The sequence below is a fragment of the Rhinoderma darwinii genome, chromosome 1 (genome assembly GCF_050947455.1).
Source record: "Rhinoderma darwinii isolate aRhiDar2 chromosome 1, aRhiDar2.hap1, whole genome shotgun sequence".
NCBI lineage: Eukaryota > Metazoa > Chordata > Amphibia > Anura > Rhinodermatidae > Rhinoderma > Rhinoderma darwinii.
In genome coordinates this window covers 491,300,332-491,321,218 of record NC_134687.1, presented here as the reverse complement: position 1 = coordinate 491,321,218, position 20,887 = coordinate 491,300,332, and the positions used below count along the sequence as shown (strand labels likewise).

At 41.3% G+C, this 20,887-nt stretch overlaps 1 protein-coding gene across 5 annotated transcripts in view; it reads right to left on the bottom strand.

The window, feature by feature from the left end:
• Positions 1-20,887, bottom strand: part of SUDS3 (SIN3A corepressor complex component SDS3) — a 50,445-nt gene that overhangs the window by 27,403 nt on the left and 2,155 nt on the right. For all 5 annotated transcript variants that reach the window (XM_075835435.1, XM_075835402.1, XM_075835410.1 and 2 more), the window contains exons 2-3: positions 15,226-15,295; positions 7,481-7,536 (exon numbers count right to left, since the gene is read on the bottom strand). In XM_075835435.1, coding sequence (XP_075691550.1) covers positions 7,481-7,536; positions 15,226-15,295 — 126 coding nt within the window. The remainder of the gene's footprint in view (positions 1-7,480; positions 7,537-15,225; positions 15,296-20,887) is intronic.

Here is a 20,887-nt window from a genome sequence, read left to right as displayed (position 1 = left end):
TGGCACGACATATGTGTCACTGAAATGGCATATCTAGGGAAAAAAATATATTTTTACTTTGCACCTTCCGCAGCGCAATCATTTATGGAAAAGACCTGTGGGGTGAAAATGCTCACTACACCCCTTAATAAATGCCTTGAGGGGTGCAGTTTTCAAAATGGTGTTTCTTTTATTATTTCACATCAGAGCCTCTGCAATTGTGAACCAATACTGTGTAAATCGCCAAATTAGCCGTCAATTTCACATGGTGCTCTTTTACTCCTGAGCCTGGTTGAATGTCCAGGCAAAAGATTAGGGCCACATATAGAGTGATTCTAAAACCGGGAAACACAGCATAATAATTAGAGGGCTGTCTTGTTATGGTGGCACAAGCTGGGCAACACATGTTGGCATATCTATGGAAAAAATCCAATTTTCACTCTGCAACATCGAGTGCACACCAATTTCTGCAAAACACCTGCGGGGTTAATATGCTCACTACACCCCTAGGTGAATACCTTGAGGGGTGTTGTTTCCAAAATGGGGTCACTTCCTGGGGGGGAACCACTGTTTTGGTCCCACAGGGACTTTGCAAATGTGACAGTGCCCAGAAACCAAATGCAGCAAAATCTGTACGCCAAAAGCAAATGGCGCTCCTTCCCTTCTGAGCCCTACTCTGTGCCCAAACAGCAGTTTATGACCACGTGTGGGCTATTGCTGTACTCGGGAGAAATTGCTTTACAAGAGTTGGGGGTTCTTTTTTTTCCTTTATTTGTTGAGAAAATGAAAAATTTTGCGCTAAAACTACGTCTTATTGAAGAAAAAGGATTTTTTTTTATTTTCACTGCCCAATACTAATAAAATCTATCAAACACCTGCGGGGTCAAAATGCTCACTACACCCCTAGATGGATTCTTAGTGGTTTCCTAAATGGAGTAACTTTTTTGGCATTTTTACTGTTTTGGTCCCTCAGGGGCTTTGCAAATGTGACATGCCCTCCGCAAACCATTCCTGCTAAATTTGAGCTCCAAAAGCCAAATGGCGCTCTTTCCCTCCTGAGCCCTGCCATTTGTCCAAACAGCCGTTTATGACCACATGTGGGGTATTGTTTTACTCGGGAGAAATTGCTTTACAAATGTTGCGGTGCTTTTTCTCCTTTAGTCCTTGTGAAAATTATAAAAAATTAGCTGACCTGCGGGGTCAAAATGCTCACTATACCCCTAGATAATTTCCGAAAGGGGTGTAGTTTCCAAAATGGGGTCACTTTTGGGGGATTTCCACTGTTTTGGCACCGCAAGAGCCCTTCAAACCTGACATGGTGCTTAAAATATTTTAGAATAAAAAGGAGGCCCCAAAATCCTCTAGGCGCTCCTTTGATTTTGAGGCCTGTGCTTCATTCCATTAGCACACTAGGACCACATGTGGGAGATTTCTAAAAACTGCAGAATCTCAGCAATAGATATTGAGTTGCGTTTCTCTGGTAAAACTTTGTTGTACAAAAAAAATAGATTAAAAATGAATTTCTGGGAAAAAAAAAAAATTTGAAAATTTCACCTCTACATTGCTTTAATTCCTGTGAAACGTCTAAAGGGTTAAGAAACTTTGTAAATGCTGTTTTGAATACTTTGAAGGGTGAAGTTTTTAAAATGGGGTGACTTATTGGGGGTTTCTAATATATAAGGCCCTAAAAGCCGCTTCACAACTGAACTGGCCCCTGTAAAAATAGCCTTTTGAAATTTTCTTGAAAATGTGAGAAATTGCTGCTAATGTTCTAAGCCTTGTAATATCCTAGAAAAATAAAAGGATGTTCAAAAAACGATGCCAATCTAAAGTAGACATATGGGGGATGTTAATTAGCAACAATTTTGTGTGGTATTACTATCTGTCTTACAAGCAGATACATTTTTATTCAGAAAATGCTAATTTTTGCAATTTTTCGCAAAATTTTGGTCTTCTTCACAATTAAATACTGAACGTATCGAGCACATTTTGCCAGTAACATAAAGCCCAATGTGTCACGAGAAAACAATCTCAGAATCGCTTGGATAGGTAAAAGCATTCTGAAGTTATTACCACATAAAGTGAAACATGTCAGATTTGAAAAATGAGACTCTGTCCTGAAGGTCAAAAGTGGCCAAAGAAGGAAGGATTAACCCCTTAAGGACGCAGCCTAGTTTTGGCCTTAAGGCTCAGAGCCCATTTTTCAAATCTGACATATTTCACTTTATGTGGTAATAACGTCGGAATGCTTAAACCTACCCAAGCGATTCTGAGATTGTTTTCTCGTGACACATTGGGCTTCATGTTCGTGGTAAAATTTGGTCGATATATTCAGTGTTTATTGGTGAAAAATTGCAAAATGTAGAGAAAATTTAGAAAAAATAGCATTTTTCAGAATTGAAATGCATCTGCTTGTAAAACAGACAGTTATACCACCCAAAATAGTTACTAGTTCACATTTCCCATATGTCTACTTTAGATTGGCATCGTTTTTTGAACATTATTTTATTTTTCTTGGACGTTGCAAGGCTTAGAACATAAACAGCAATTTCTCATATTTTTAAGAAAATTTCAAAAGCCTTTTTTTTAAGGTACCTCTTGAGTTCTGAAGTGGCTTTGTGGGGCCTATGTATTAGAAACCCTGATAAAACACCCCATTTTAAAAACTAGACCCCTCAAAGTATTCAAAACAGCAGTTAGAAAGTTTTTTAACCCTTCAGGCATTTCACAGGAATTAAAGCAAAGTGGAGGTGAAATTTGCAAATTTAATTTTTCTTGCTGAATTTCAATTTTATTCATTTTTTTTCTGTAACACAGAAGGTTTTACCAGAGAAACACTACTAAATATGTATTGTCCAGATTCTGCAGTTTTTAGAAATGTCCCACATGTGGCCCTACTGCGCTCGTGGACTAAAACACAAGCCCTAGAAGCAAAGAAGCACCTAGTGCATTTTGAGTCCTCTTTTTTATTAGAATATATTTTAGGCAGCATGCCAGGTTTGAAGAGGTGTTGAGGTGTCAAAACAGTAGGAATCCCCCAATAGTGACCCCATTTTGGAAACTACACCCCTCAAGGAATTCATTTAGGGTTGTTGTTACCATTTTGACCGCACAGTTTTTTCACAGCACGTATTTGAATTGGGCTCTGAAATGAAAAAAATGTCATTTTTTCCAATAAAATGTCATTTGTGATCAAAATTTCTTATTTTCACAGGGAACAAAATACCCCATTTTGTTGCCCAATTTGTCCTTAGTGTGGCAATACCCCATTTGTGGTGATAAACTGCCGTTTGGGCCCATGGGAGGGCTCAGAAGGAAAGGAGCGCTATATGTTTGTTGGAGTCCAGATTTTGTTGGATTGGTTTTCGGGTGCCATGTCGCATTTGCAGAGCCTCAGAGGTATCAAAGCAATGGAAACCCACCAAAAGTGACCCCATTTTGGAAACTACACCCCTCAAGGAATTCATTTATGGTTGTTGTTAGCATTTTGACCACACAGTTTTTTCACAGCACCTATTTCAATTGGGCTGTGACATTAAAAAAAATGACATTTTTTCCAATAAGATGTAATTTTTTTACCAAAATTTCTTATTTTCACAGGGAACAAAATACTAAATTTTGTTGCCCAATTTCTCCTGAGTGCATCAATACCCCATTTGTGGCAATAAACTGCCGTTTGGGCCCATGGGAGGCCTCAGAAGGGAAGGAGCGCTGTGTGTTCTTTGGAGTACAGATTTTGCTGGTTTGGTTTTCGGGTGCCATGTCGCATTTGCAGAGCCCCAGAGGTATCAAAGCAATGGAAACCCACCAGAAGTGACCCCATTTTGGAAACTACACCCCTCAAGGAATTCATTTATGGGTAATGTGACCATTTAGACTCCATAGTTTCTTCACAGAACTTATTTGAATTGGGCTGGGAATTAAAAAAATATATATTTTTTCCAATAATATGTCATTTTAGCTCAAAAATTCTTATTAAAATACTCCATTTTGTTGCCCAATTTGTCCTGAGTGCGGCAATACCCCATTTGTGGTGATAAACTGCCGTTTGGGCCCATGGGAGGGCTCAGAAGGAAAGGACCACCATTTGGCCTACTGGGGATTTTCTAGTGTGAAGTCATGTATGCAGAAGCCCCTGAGGTACCAGTACAGTTGAAACCCGCAAGAAGTGACCCCGTTTTAAAAACTACACCCTTAAGGCATTCATCTAGAGGCGTAGTGAGCATTTTGACCGGAGACCTACACCCCATAAACTGTAATGTGGGTTCTCCCGGGTATGGCAATACCCTACATGTGGCTGTTATCAGCTGCCTGGACACACAGCAGGGCCCAGAGGGGAAAGACGAGGGGGGATAAGCTGTGTGGAGTGCATCAGGGTAAGTAAAATTGGGGTAAATTATAAACCAAGGGATGTATGATAAATTTTAAAACACTTTCATACAGAGCTCTGGTTATTCGGGACACGTGTCACATTGATATATTGTGTCATCCATTATCGCCCTCTTATAGCAGACTTTGCACCTCTTTTGACTTTTTCCCTTCTTGCCAGTTTGGGGAACTTCTCCTGGAAAGTGTTGCCCTGGTACGATGCGTGTGGGCTCGCTTCCAGAAGTACTGGGAGCCCCCCCTTCTTGGTCCCTAAAGATTAGGTTCTTGATAATCACCTCTTGAAATTCCAGGAAAGTTCCCGTCTGGCCTGCACATCGACGTAGCACGTACGCATTGTACAATGCCATCTGTATGATGTGCCCGGCCAGCTTCTTATACCACACTGCATGGCGCTGTAGGGCTTCAGGGCTTGATCTTACAAGTCCATCACTCCCATGTACCTATTGTAGTCCAGGATGCAGTCTGGTTTGGGGGTGGCCTTTCCTTCATATATCCTAAACCTGTAGGTATACCCTGATGCACTCTCACAGCTTATACATCTTCACGCCATACCTTGCCCTCTTACCCGGCAGGTACTCGCGGAATTGAACCCTCCCTTTAAAATGTACCAGGGACTCATCAATAGAAATACACTTCTCGGGGGTGAATGCTTGGGAAAACCGGGCACTGGAACGGTCTAATAGGGGTCTCCGTTTATACAAACGGTCAAAACTGGGGTCATCTTGAGGATGGGCACGGCTCATTATCAGTATAATGTAAGAAGCGAAGTATTGCCTCATTCATTTATTTTTTTAGGTTCCAGTTCAGTTCTGAAGTTGCTTTGAGGGGCCCATATATTAGAAACCCCTATCAAATACCCCATTTTAGAAACTAGACCCCTCAAAGTATTCACAACAGCATTTAGAAAGTTTATGAACCCTTTAGGTGTTTCACAAAAATTTAGAGCAAAGTAGAGGTGAAATTTACATTTTTTTTTTGTCAGAAAATCCTCTTTATACCATTTTTTTTATAACACAAAAGGATTTATCAGAGAAACGCAACTTAATACTTATTGCCCAGATTCTGTAGTTTTGAGAAATATCCCACATGTGGCCCTAGTGCGATAATGGACTGAAGCGCCGGCCTCCGAAGCAAAGGAGCACTTAGTGGATTTTGAGCCCTCTTTTTTATTAGGCACCATGTCCGGTTTGAAGAGGTCTTGTGGTGCCAAAACATTGGGAACCCCCCAAAAGTGACCCCAATTTGGAAACTAGACCCCTTGAGGAATCCATTGTAGTTTTCTTGGGGTGCATGCGGCTTTTTGATCAGTTTTTATTCTATTTTTAGGTGGCGTGGTGACTAAAAAACAGCAATTGTATGATTGGTTTTTTTTCTTTTTTACGGCGTTCACCGTGCGCTATAATTGACATGTTCACTTTATTCTGCGGGGCGATACGATTACGTCGATACCAGATGTTTATAGTTTTTTTTTATGTCTTATGGCGTTTGCACAATAAAATACGTTTTGTAAACAATCATTCACTTTTTGTGTTACCTTATTCTAAGAGCCAGAACTTTTTTATTTTTCAATCAATAAAGCCGTGCGAGGACTTATTTTTTGCGTAACGAACTGTAGTTTCGATCAGTACCATTTTTAGGTACATGCGACTTTTTGATCTCTTTTTATTCAATTTTTTGGGAGGTGAAGTGACCAAAGAATTGTGATTCTGGTACGGTTTATTATTATTTTATTTTACGGCGTTCACCGTGCGGGATAAATAATGAAATAATTTTGTAGTTTAGGCCGTTACGGACGCGGCGATACCAATTATGTATAGTCTATTTGTTTGTTTATATATTTTTATTAATAAGGACTGATAAGGTAAAAAGGGGGATTTTTACTTTTAATACTTTGAAATCTTTTATTTTCTTATTTTTACACATCTTTTTTTAACTTTTTTTTAACTTTATTACTTTGTCCCACTAGGGGACATGAGGGCAGGAGGCCCTGATCGCTATTCTAATACACTGCACTACATGCGTAGTGCAGTGTATTAGAACTGTCAGCTACTCACGGACAGCAAGCATAGTGGGTCCTGACGTTGTCAGGACCCACTAGGCTTCCGTCTATGGCATAGCCGGACGCCATTGTTTGGTGTCCGGTTGCCATAGTCACCATCGCCGGGCCGCTGTCGCGTAGCAGGCCGGCGATGGCAGCTTAACCCCTAAAAAGCCGCGATCTCTATAGAACGCGGCTTTTAAGGGGTTAATCAGCGGGGACACAGCGATCGGTCCCCGCTGTAGGAGCTGTGACAGCTGCTGAACAAGACAGCAGCGTCACAGCTCCTGTATGTGTCGGGAGGACGGCCGAAACGGACGTTACTCCCGTGACGTACTATTACGGCATGGAGCGCGAACGATACAGCTGCCATGACGTAATAGTACGTCAAGGAGCGGGAAGGGGTTAAAGAGGTTCTGTCACCACATTATAAGTGGCCTATATTGTACATAATGTGATCGGCACTGTAATGTAGATTACAGAAGTGTTTTTTTTATTTAGAAAAATGATCATTTTTGACGGAGCTATGACCTATTTTAGCTTTATGCTAATGAGTTTCTTAATGGACAACTGGGGGTGTTTTTACTTTTTGACCAAGTGGCCGTTGTGGAGAGAAGTGTATGACGCTGACTAATCAGCGTCATACACTTCTCCCCATTCATTTACAAAGCATATAGTGATCTTATTACATCACTATGTGCAGCCACATAAACACACTATAACGTTACTCGAGTGTCCTGAGATAGACCAACTATCAGAGCAAATTAGTTGAAATTCATGATGCACTATAAAGACATACAATTTTTATATATCAATATTAGAAAAAGTGTGGAAGATATAGGATGCTATAGGAGTTTGGATATGGGGATGTACTTGTTCCTGTCATGTTTTGGCATGTTCTGTTTTAAGATATTTGTAATTGTACTGTAATGGGCAGGTCGCCCATATTAAGATATGAAAGACGTGACATGTTTGTGTATATGTATTTATTTTATTTTTTGCATTAATAAAGAATAAAAAAAAAATCATTAAAAAAAGACATACAAGTAATCATCTGTTAATCCCAATTCTCACCTTCTTGAAGCTGTTGCAATTGTCTCTTAAATGAGGCCAGTTTATCTTGATACATCCTGGAAAGAAATTAAAATTATAAGATCAGTATTTTTCCATTGTATATAAAGTTAAAATAATATGTGACAACTACCATTTCCACTTGGTGCACGTACATTTAGCGGAAGTGTGCCGCACGGTCAAAAATGGCACACAGTTTTACAGTGCAGTTTTGGCCTACACAGTCTTTATGGGTGAAAACGCATTAAAAACTAATTTAAAACCAAAGCCCACATAAAAAAACACAGCAATTCATGGTAAAAACGCTTGTTTTGAGGCACGTTTTTTGATTGTACACTAAAACCAGCTGTACAGGCACCGTTCAGTAAGTTGTCTACTTTTTCCTGTATATTTGAAGAATATCATAAATCTTCTTTAATTTTACGTCTTGCCTGATTCTATTTTCTCAGTGCTTGTAGGTTATTTTTTTAAGGGGTTTTCCCAGAATCATAAATTATCACCTATCACTGGGGGCTTCACCTCTGGGATCCCCACTGATCCTGAGAAGAGGGGTCCCGAACCCCTAAATCCTCCTCACTGCACCCTCATCCCAGGCAGTGAAGAGGATCTTAAATGGGGCAGCAGTCAAGTATGCGCCCGCTGCTTCATTCACAGTTTATGAGAATGACAGAAACAGCCGAGCGCTCTACACAGCTGTTTCCGTCATTCCCATAGAATTTTAATGGAGCAGCAGCATGCATGCTCGACCATTCAATATCCTCATCACTGTGGTCGAGCAGTGAGGAGGAAAGGGGGATTCCGGACACCCGTTCTCACGATCGGTAGGGGTCCCAGAAGTGGGACGGCCAACATTCAGAAACTGATCACCTATTCTGTGGATGTGATAATTTATGATTCTTGGAAAACCACTTTAAAAGCTGGTTTTGGGGGGACAGGTTTGGGACCCTTCTGCATACAGGAGAGCAGTTAGCGACAGGGCAAGCAGTGCAATTAGCGTGAGGTGGTAAAAATTGGGAAGAGCTGTATATGAGAAAGCTGCACTGCATCCCTATTGATGCTAATGGGCCTCTATTTCATGAAAGTGTGAGATCCCTTCAAATTGGTTTGTATGCGGAACATACTGAAAACAAACAAAAAAAAAAACCTACTAGCTTTGCTCATCCAGGAGCCAGTAATAATTCACTACTGGGCAGGCAGGTGCTTTCGAAGGAGCTGTGAGAGTGGTTGTTTTTTGTGATGCGAGCGAAAGTTTTTATTGGTACCATTTTGGGGTAGTTTCAACTTTTTTTGGGCAGGCAAGGTGACCAAAAATCAGAAATTCTGGGATTTTTCTTACAACGTTCACCATGCAAGATAAATAACGTTCTCTTTTTATTAGTTCAGACTTTCACGAATGAGGCAATACCAATCAAGTTTTTTTATATTGTTGTTCACATATTTTTTTTTCCCTTACTTTTAACCCCTTAATGACCAGTCCTAAAAAAGGTCTTAACCCCTTCCCTCTTTGGCCACTTTTGACCTTCCTGACAGAACCTCATTTTACAAATCTGACATGTTTCACTTTATGTGGTAATAACTCCGGAATGCTTTCACCTATCCAAGCGATTCTGAGATTGTTTTCTCGTGACACATTGGACTTTATGTTACTGGCAAAATTTGCCCGATACATTCAGTATTTAATTGTGAAAAACACCCAAATTTTGCGAAAAATTGCAAAAATGAGCATTTTTCTCAATTTAAATGTATCTGCTTGTAAGACAGGCAGTTATACCACACAAAAATAGTTGCTAACTAACATCCCCCATATGTCTACTTTAGATTGGCATCGTTTTTTGAACATCATTTTATTTTTCTAGGACGTTACAAGGCTTAGAACTTTAGCAGCAATTTCTCACATTTTCAAGAAAATTTCAAAATGCTATTTTTACAGGGGCCAGTTCAGTTGTGAAGTGGCTTTGAGGTCCTTAGATATTAGAAACCCCCAATAAGTCACCCCATTTTAAAAACTGCACCCCTCAAAGTATTCATAACAGCATTTAGAACGTTTCTTAACCCTTTAGACATTGCACAGGAATTAAGGCAAAGTAGAGGTGAAATTTACAAAGTTCATTATTTTTTTCCAGAAATTCATTTTGAATCCATTTTTTTTGTACCACAGAAGGTTTTACCCAAGAAATGCAACTCATATTTTAGGCAGCATGTCAGCTTTGAACAGGTCTTGTGGAACTAAAACAGTGGAAACCCCCCAAAAGTGACCCCATTTGGGAAACTACACCCCTCGAGGAATTTATCTAGGGGTGTAGCAAGCATTTTGACCCACCAGTTTTTTTGCAAACATTTTTGGAACTAGGCCATGAAAATGAAAATCTACATTTTTTCAAATAAAATGTAGGTTTAGCTTATTTTTTTTTTATTTCCAAAAGAACTAAAGTAGAAAAAGCACCACAATATTTGTAGAGCAATTTCTCCCGAGTAAAACAATACCCCACATGTGGTAATAAACGGTTGTTTGGACACACGGCAGGGCTTAGAATGGAAAGAGCGCCATTTGGCTCTTGGAGCTCAAGTTTAGCAGGAAAGGTTTGCAGAGGCCATGTTGCATTTACAAAGCCCCTGAGGGGACAAAACAGTGGAAACCCCCAACAAGTGACCCCATTTTGGAAACTACACCCCATGAGGAAATTATCTAGGGGAACAGTGAGCAGTTTGACCCCACAGGTGTTTTACAGAACTTATTGGAAGTAGGCCGTAAAAATTAAAATCTACATTTTTTCAAAGAAAATGTAGGTTTAGGTATTTTTTTTTTTCATTTCCACAAGGACTGAAGGAGAAAAAGCACCATAAAATTTGTAAAGCAACTTCTCCCGGGTAAAACAATACCCCACATGTGGTCACAAACATCTGTTTGGACACACGGTAGGGCTCAGAATGGAACTAGCACCATTTGGATTTTGGAATGGTTTCTGGGCGCCATGTCACATTTGCTGAACCCCTGTAGTACTAATACAGTGGAAACACCCCAAAAGTGACTCCATTTGGGAAACTGCACCCCCTGAGGAATCATCTAGGGGTATAGTGAAAATTTTGATCCCAAAAGGTTTTTTGCTTAATTAATTAGAATTAAGCCATGAAAATGAAAAATAATTTTTCTTTCCAACAAGATGTAGTTTTAGATCAACATTTTTCATTTTTACAAGGAATAGAGAAGAAAAAGCACCCCAACATTTGTAAAGAAATTTCTCCCGAGTACGGTAACACCCCATATGTGGTTATAATCAGCTGTTTACATATATGGGAGCATTCAGAAGAAAAGGAGCGGTATTTATCTTTATCGTCGATTTTGCTGGAATGGTTTGCGGACGCCATGTTGCATTTGCAAAACTAGTTTTAGAAACTACACCCCTAAAGGCATTTATCAAGGGGTGTAGTGAGAATTTAGACTCCACAGGTGTTTTTCAGAAATGAATACGCAGTGGATGGTGCAAAGTGAAAATTGCAATTTTTCCACTGATCTGCCCATTCACCGCACAATATGTTGTGCCCCTGGAGAATCTTACCCCATAAATTGTTAAGCGGGTTCTCCCGGGTATGGTAATTCCATACTTGTGGACATAAATTGCTGTTTGGGCACACTGTAGGGCTAAGAAGGGAAAGACCGCCATTTTGAGCATGGATTTTGCTTGGTAGTTTTTCTGTTTGGGGTTTTGCTGGTATTTCAGTTTATAATGTGGTGGCATATGTAATCTGTGCGGAGTATATCAGGGGTATATGTAATCTGTGCGGAGTACATCAGGGCATAATAAGAGGATATAATAATGGGGTAAATAATACAATTCTCCATAGATGTGTGTTACGATGTGAAGCGATCCGTTATGCACAGGCCGGTGTCACACTGATAAACGGTTTTCTTTCTTATCCACCTTCTGTAACGCTCTGCACCTTTTGGGGACTTTTTCTCCTTCGTAGTTTGGAAAATATTGCTGGGAAAGTTTTGCGCTGGTATAATACGGGCACCCTCGCTTCCAGCGGATGTGCTATGTCCATTCCCTTTCCTAGTTCCTAAATACTAGGGCCCTGAAACTGCAGGAATGTTCCCCTCCGGCCTGCGCATTGAGATGTTTTTTCATCACCGCATTACTAGTGCCATAACTTTGTTATTTTTCAGTTGATTGAGCGGTGTGCGGGCTTGTTTTTTGCTAGATGGGCTGTAGATGTTATTGGTACCATTTTAGAACACATACGACTTTTTGATCACTTTTTATTTCATTTTTTGGTAAAAGAAATGACCAAAAACAAGCAATTCTGGAATCGTTTTTTATTGGGTTTTTTATCGGCATCCACAGTGCGCCCTAAATTACATGTTAGCTTTATTCTGCGGGTCCATACGATTACGGCGATACCAAATTTATATAGTTTTTTTTATGTATTGCAGCTTTTGCACAATAAAATCACTTTTTTTATAAAATCATTTGTTTTCTGTGTCGCCATATTCTAAGACCCATAACTTTTTTATTTTTGCGTGCACAAAGCGGTGTCAGGGATTATTTTTTGAGGGACGGATTGCCATTTTTATTAGTACTATTTTGGAGTAAATGTGACTTTTTGATCACTTTTTATAGCATTTTTTGGAAGGAGATGTGTCCTAAAAACAAAGATTCTGGCGTTGTTTTTCATGTTTTTTTTTTTTACGGTGTTCACGGTGCGGGATAAATTACATAATAGTTTTGGAGTTTGGGTCATTACGGACGCAGCGATACCAATTATGTATAGTTTTTTTTAATTTTTACGGTTTTTCCCATAATAAAAGACTTACTATGGGAAAAAAGTCAGTTTAGCTTTATTTTTATTTGAAATGTGTGTGTTTTTATTGTTTTACCACATTTTTATTAACTTTTTTTTACTTTTTTGACTTGTCCCACTAGGGAACTTGAGGGCCTGATGCCCCGATCGCTACTCTAATACACTGCACGACATACGTAGTGCAGTGTATTAGCGCTGTCAGTTATTCACTGACAGCAAGCCTATGATGACTCGCCGCAGGCGGGTCCTCATCGGCTCCCGTACAAGGCAGACTCGGACGCCATTTTCTGGCGTCCGATTGCCACAGCAACCCAGCGATTGCGTCTATTGAGCGCAGCATCTGAGGGGTTAATCAGCTGGATCGTAGAATAGCTCCGGTCCTGGCAGTTACAGGAGGGTGCCAGCTGTATAATACAGCTGTCACCCCGCGGTGATGGTGCCGGCTCTGCTTCTGAGCCCGCACCATCACTGCGACGTAACTGTACTGGCATATATACGGCGGATGTCAGGAAGGGGTTAATAACCAGCTACATTTATTTTTTCATTGACCTGGCCATATGAGGTCTTGTTTTATGCGGGAGAAATTGTATTATTTTTTTCATACTTTGGAGGTAGAAAAAAATTATTTTTACGCCGTGAATATAAGAAAAAGTGATTTTCGGCATAGTTTTTATTGTTTATTTTTTTATCCCGTTCACGGTTCACGTTAACCTGTTAGATTAATTCTTCAGGTTTTTATGGTCGAGTAGATACCGAATATGTGTAGGTTTTTTGTTTTTATTTCGTGTAGGGGCAATAAAATATATTTTCTGCAAAATAATGACTTTGTTTTGGACATTTTTATTTATTTTTTTTGTTACTTTTTTTTAATCCCATTAAGGTATAACTTTATTTTTTAATTTGAATGTTTTAGCATACTCTTGTATGCGAATACATCATACTGCTTCACTATGACACAGGCTGTCATAGTGACACATAGTGTACCCGAACAGCAGGCTTACTGAACAGACAGCCCTGGAGTCCTTTGTAGGTCCCAGGGCTGACTGCAGAAGGATTCCCCGGTGTTTGATCACGTCACCGGGTTTCCGTTGACGAGATCAAAGCGGGGAGTTCCCTTTGATCATGCCGCGGTCACGGACCGCGACGATCAAAGGGTTAAACAGCTGGGGTCCGAATGTTTTCTGACTCCAGCTGTATTCAGCAGGCTGCTCTAAGATCAGGAGTGGTAAGTTACAGCTCCTGCTTAGAGGAGGAGCGCTCACAGACTCTTCTACAGCGACGCCAAAAGACGTCGGTGTAAACTAAGGACATGCCCCGGCTGCCGTCAAAATACGGTGGGTGGTCGTTAAGGGGTTAAAGAGTAACTGTACTTTTAGAAAACGTCTGATATGTCAAAGACATTTCAGAAGCTTTGATCGGGGAGGGGTCCGGGTGCGGAGACCCCCATTATCGCTGAAACGAAGGTGCAGAAGAGCTCATCTGAGCATCCTGCACCATCGGCTGTTATCTGCGCTCCTCAATAGGCTGAAGACAGACTCATAGACATTCTATGTGAGCCGTCTTAAGGCTGACAAGGAGAGCCGATCACAGCAGAAGGCGCAGAGCACCTTCGTTTCAGCGATGTTGAATGTCTCAGCACCTGGACCCCACTGATCAAAATTTCTGATACATGTCTATGCCAAATCATACGTTTTCTAAAGGTACAGATACTCTTTAATATTTATTAATTTTGTATACTGTTCAAAACGGTATTTAATTTGTAAAAACATTTATTTTTTTTAACTTCCACTAGGGGACTTAAACATGCAATCGGTTGATCGCTTGTACTATGCACTGCAATATTTATGTATGGTACTTCATACGGTCTTCTATTAAGCTCAGCCTCTGGCGGGCCTTAACAGGAGGAGCAAGATGGCAGATCTGGGGGCTTTCGGGGGGGGGGGCAGATGAGATGACAGATTGAGCTCCACTTCCTCACTATTGATTACAGCACCTAAGTGGGTGATTGGCCGGGATCGGCCACAATCTTGCTCTTGTTTTAAAGAGCAGATTCTAAGCTACAAGACAAGGCAGCGACCTAGCCTGAGTTAGAGCCATTAGTGGTTAGGAGGTATCAGATACTACTGAAGTGCCTTCCTGCCAGGATATATGAGATACGTCCTTGGCAGGGAAAGGGTTGATAAATGTTTGCAGCCTCACCTGCTTATATCTCCAATTGATCTGACATCAGAAGTTTCTGTGCAGTAGCCACTTTATATAAAATGTCCTACTGATCATAATAAACTGGTCTTAACGTTTTTAGTAACTGATAACAGGTTCCTTTTAGCTTTATATCTTGTCCATCGGATTAATAATAATTGTTACAAGATCAGTTAGGATAATACTTTGTCACCATCTCTTTTGTCACATATCTATCTATCATATCTATCATATCTATCAGAATTCAATAGAATTTATTATAAATCTGATACTTCCCAGCGTTGCATTACAACGTGACAACACACCTACACTAAGGGTCAGTTCACACAGTGCATTTTGACATGTTTTTTTATGCGGAAACCGCGTCGGAAAACGTGCCAAAAAACGGCCGAAAATGCCTCCCATTGATTTCAATGGGAGGCGGAGGCGTTTTTTTTCCCCGCAAGTGGAAAAACAGCTCGCGGGAAAAAGAAGCGACATGCCCTATCTTCGGGCGTTTACGTCTCTGACCTTCCATTGACATCAATGGGAGGCAGATAAAGCGTATTTCTCTGCGTTTTTGCTCAATGGCCGCGGGCGAAAAACGCAGCGAAAAACGGCATGCAGGCAGAGCAAAATCTGCCTCAAAATTCCAAACGGAATTTTGAGGCAGATTTTCTGCCTGCGAAAAACTCTGTGTGAACCCTAAAGAAATGAAGCAATAATAAAGAATAGGTATTCAATGACAAATTGCTATAAAATGTACATACTGTTCTTTCATTTCTACATAGTCCACGCTGTCATGCTTTGCTACGTCGGTCTCACTAGCATCTTCAGTATCTTTAGAGAAGAAGAAGAAAAAAAAAAATGTTAGTATGAAATAGTATCACAAAACAAGCAAAACAAAGATCTACCACATGTCATTTTGGTTGGAATTATCCACAGCTAAAATAAAAAGGAATTCTTGAGAAAAGAAATGAGGATCTGGAAATACCTAATTTACTTATTGACAAGGAGACCCCATTACAACTATCATATGTGTGAACTTCTTCTTTTGCATATTTGATCATACAAGTAATAAAATACTCTAGGACAAGTTAAAGGACAACCATTCACGATAATTGGTGAATCCATTTTTTTTTTTAAATAACAATAGGTTTATTATTTTGTGTTTGCACTGGGCAGTTAAAGAGGCACTCCAGAGAAACCCCCCTGTTTGAAAACATTATTAAATGAAAGGTAGTGAGGTGTATTGCCTTACCGAGCACTTTCTATAACGGTTAGCCGCTCCGTGCTGCTGTTGGGTTACATGACCCGCATTCTGACCACCCAAATCCTACAGCTTCTGATGTAGGGACCGGAGGTCAGTTTCTCAATGCAAGTCTATGAGACTCACATCTAGGCTGATAGACTTGCATTGGAGAGTTCAATATGTCCGATCCTTCTTCAACCTGCTATTGGGAGAGGGGCAATGCTAGCTAAAATGCTTAAAAAAAAAAAAAAAAGAGAGCAGCTAGACAGAAAACAGATTATCTGCTTGATTCTCAAGGTCTACCATGTCACTCATCCTCAGGATAGCCTCACAAACAGTTACTATAGAAAGGTCTCCATCATGTCCCCATACCTAACTTCCGTTTATAATAAGGCAGCATAAACAGGGTCCTTTCCTCCGTATATGTTGTCATTGACAAACGTCACCCTTCCCAAGCCGCGGAAATCTCCCACTACCCCCATCAACTTCTGCCAAATCTCCCTCCTTACCACAGATGTAAAGGTATATGCTAAAGTTACATTTACCAGACTCCTTAGTCTCCTCCCTAAATCGATAGGGGAAGGTTAGCCAGGGTTTGTGGCAGGCCGACAGGCACCTGATAAAAACTGCAGATTTACAAATTTAATTCATTGGGCAAGGTCCCGGCAAACGTTTTTCTGCTCCTTGCTCTGGATGCAGAGAAGGCGTTAGACCGGGGCAATTGGGGATATTCAGATGCAGTTCTATCTAAATTTGGCTTTGACTGATTCATTAAATATGAAATCCCAGCTTTATATACCTCTCCCTCAACAAGGGTGTTTTTATCCTCAGGCTCCCTCTGGCTCCTTCCAAATTTCCAACAGTACCCGCCAGGAGTCCCCATTATCACCATTGATATTTGCTACGGTAATGGAGCCACTGGAGTCTATTCGCAGCAATCCCCATATACTTGGTATTCAAGTTGGCCAATAGCAACACAAAATAGGATTATATGCGGACGATGTCATCCTCTCGCTCACCAATCCCTTAGTCTCGTTACCAGAGGCACAAAGAATCTTAGACTTTCTTGGAGGGCTCTCCTATTATGAGGTCAGTAGAAGTCAGATCCTCAATATAGGACTTCCTCCTGCTTCAAAACTTATTTTACAATCCACCTACCCTTTTCAGTGGAATGACCTTAAAATTCCTTATTTAGGGATTTTGCTCACTAGTACTACTGACCAAGTGTTTAAAGAGAATTATACCTCATTACTTATTAGCATACCGAGTCTCCTTAATTCTTACGCTCATGTTTCTTCCTCCTGGGAAGGGAAAATGGCCATAACCAAAATGATGATCCTTACCCTTATTTTGTACTTGTTTTGCACATTAAAGGGGTTGTCCACCTTCTGAGAATTGATGACCTCTCGACCGGATAGATCATCAGTATATGATCGGTGCGGGCACCGGATGTTATGGCACATAATGCTATGTACGGAGCCCGGAAGCAGTTGGCCCGTACATAGTATAGCGGCCGTGCTGAAGAACAGCTCCTATTCACTTGAATAGGAGCAGAGCAGCAGTATTGCAGCTCGGCCGCTATTCCGTGGCCGGAGTGAAGTGCTTCTGGCATGTACGACCGATGCATGGGGGCACCGGACAAGCTGATCTGTGCGGGGCTCGGGTGTCGGACCCCACAGATCATGTACGGATGACCTATCCGGTGGATAAGTTGAACTGGTTAACTGAACTGAATTCGCCCCGATTCCAGCGCAGTAGTTTATTTCTGGACCCCTCCGTTCCAGAAAACGTTCCCTTCCGAAACCTGGCCCACTTTTGTGTTGGCTCCTTCTATGCTAATTTGCTGTAGTTAGTTAACAGGGCGTGAACTATCTTCAAGCTGCCTCGTGCTGATTGGTCATCATTAGATGCAGAAAAGCTATCTCCATCCTGTTGGTTAACTACATCAAATTAGCATATAGGGAGCCAACACAGTTAGCCATATTACTGGAACTGGGGGTCTAGAAAAAAAACACAGCTGGAATCAGGGATACAGCACTATTCAGGTCAGTAAACCAGTTCAACTCTAATTCCCTAGTGACAGGTCCTCTTTAGTGACTTAATTTGGGCAGGGAGAAAACCTAGGATCAGATTTCACACAATGATTAGGAAATGGTATAATGGAGGCATGGGGTATCCGAAGTGCTATAACATTATTGGGCAACTACCCTTGACCTATTGAAATTCTGTTTCTCCCCCAACTCACAATAAAGATAGGTCCACATCAGCTAATGGCCCGCTCATCTCCTTATTGAATGTCCACTTTACTAAACCTTCTATTACTCACTCACTATGGTCTTCTAGCATGATGTCTAACCATATGGAAAATGTATTCCACCTCTTTGCCCCCAAATGCTCTCATGTCCTTATTTCACTTGACCCTCTCTTATATTTTAAGAGTTACCTGATCTCTCTCTAGATAACTAGTGGGATTTGGGACAGACACATAATCTGCATACTTTCTTAGATTTGGTACACAAATAATCCCTATCTAACAGGGACTTTTATAAATATCTCTGAATTAGACACATGTTTTCATCTAGGGACAGTCACCCCAAGCCTTCCCATTACTTCTGTTTTAGCCAGCTTTACATAAAAGGAGGTGTTTCAGGATTCTAGGACGACGTTCTCAAATCTGCGCTGTTAGACAAACTCCAATTTTGTGCTAAAGGGAAATCTGAATTAAAGTTCACATACTCTGTCACCGAGTGGTGTAAAGCCTTCCAATGGACTAAACGCATTTTGAAAGGGATGAAACACTGGGAACTATCACATAAAGTTGATGCTGCGGTAGCATCTTACACATCACAAATTGCATAGTTCAGCCCCAGTTACTCTGACTTGTGCTGTAGGAACTGTGGACTTAAAAGGAATGTGTCGCTAGAAATTTTTCTTTTTTTTTAGTTAAACAATTCTTATTTAAGCGATTACACATTGTTTTAATTTTTCACAAGTCAGGAAATATTATAAATTAGATTCTAATTTATAACATTTCCATGTGCTGGGCACTAGAGGGAGCAGTTCCCATAATTGCAGCATTGTCAATGTGGTAAAGCAACCTCATTGCTTTATGCTGCAAATTTGGGGTAGACACACTCTCTAGTGTCCTCACACAATCCCCCCTCCCTTATTCTGGCTAGTGCCAGGAGAAGGAGGGGTTTGAATCTTCAAATCTCCTACACTGTGTGCCGCCATTTTCTGAGCGACTGCACAGTGTAGGAGGATTAGATACAGTGCTCAGCAGACAGTATAACACAAACATACACGAACATAATACACACATCACATACACGAACATAACTTGGGATTCCGCTCCAGGAGTAGCCCCTGACGTCACTGTCCGTATAAGGATAGTGACCGCAGGGGCTTCTCCAGTAGTGGAATCTCCGTCACAGAGCGATCTGACACCAGGGATTCCGCTCCTAGAGAGAGACGCTGTCGTCACTGTCCATATATGGATAGTGAAACCAGGGGCTTCTCCAGTAGCGGAATCCCCGGTCAGAGTGCTGCCCGGGGATTCGGCTCCTAGAGAGAGCCCCTGACGGTGGACAGTGACGTAAGGGGCTCTCTCTAGAAGCGGAATCCCCGGCACAGCGCAATAAGACACAGAGGATTCCGCTCCAAGTGGGAGTTTTGGTGGCGCTATCTACAGGGGAGGATTGCTACCTACAGGGGGGGCACTATTCCGGGGATGGAGAGACGTCGGTGGCTCCGTCTAGGAGGGGAATCCCCGGCCAGAGAGCTGACTGGGGATTCCTCTCAGGTAGCGCTATCTGCAGGGGGTTTTGCGCTATCTACAGGGGGTTGTGTGTGGCGCCATCTACAGTGGGGGGTGTAGTCCTGGGCTCTTAAAGCCCCGGCAGACACAAGAGTGCAGCGCAGCTCACACTGAAGCAGCACTGCACTCATTAAACCCCTTCAAGGCTGTCAACGTTTATACATGTGGCAACTGCACGGGGCATCGGCAGTTGGAATATATATAGCCACATGGCAGTCATGAAGGGGTTAAAAAAAACATTAGTTTGCTGAAACTGAACAGCCCCTTTAAGGGCACTTACCTCCACATATGGTGAAAACGCCAGAGTGTAGTCCTATTGGATGGACATTTTTCACCGAATCTCTACTATCGTTGCACATAGAATTACTCCAGACCCTGCATTAGCCTTATATTTCCTAAATATGGACCCTATCCGATCAGAAGCGGGGGTAGCGGGGTGTCGCATTATATCGCAAACAAGGCTTATTATCGCAAGAACCTAGAAGACAGCAAGGACTCCCTAATTTCCAGAAACTCTGAGCTCAGTGAAAAATTCCCATGACATAAAACGTCTTTCTGCTCTCAGGTCTAACAAATTGTCTAATATTCAATCACAATGGCTGGCTTGGCCTTGCTAAATTGCGAACCCGGGGAGGGGGGGGGGGGGTTCTACCCGATCTCTTATAATGGTCTTCATCATATCCTTTAGCATTGTATACAGGACTCCTGTCTATAATACTTGCACTTGGTAACAGATGTACAGTGAAGGAAATATGTATTTGATCCCTTGCTGATTTTGTAAGTTTGCCCACTGTCAAAGACATGAACAGTCTAGAATTTTTAGGCTAGGTTAATTTTACCAGTGAGAGATAGATTATATAAAAAAAAAAAAAAGAAGATCACATTGTCAAAATTATATATATTTATTTGCATTGTGCACAGAGAAATAAGTATTTGATCCCATTGGCAAACAAGACTTAATACTTGGTGGCAAAACCCTTGTTGGCAAGCACAGCAGTCAGACGTTTTTTGTAGTTGATGATGAGGTTTGCACACATGTTAGATGGAATTTTGGCCCACTCCTCTTTGCAGATCATCTGTAAATCATTAAGATTTCGAGGCTGTCGCTTGGCAACTCGGATCTTCAGCTCCCTCCATAAGTTTTCGATGGGATTAAGGTCTGGAGACTGGCTAGGCCACTCCATGACCTTAATGTGCTTCTTTTTGAGCCACTCCTTTGTTGACTTGGCTGTATGTTTCGGGTCATTGTCGTGCTGGAAGACCCAGCCACGAGCCATTTTTAATGTCCTGGTGGAGGGAAGGAGGTTGTCACTCAGGATTTGACGGTACATGGCTCCATCCATTCTCCCATTGATGCGGTGAA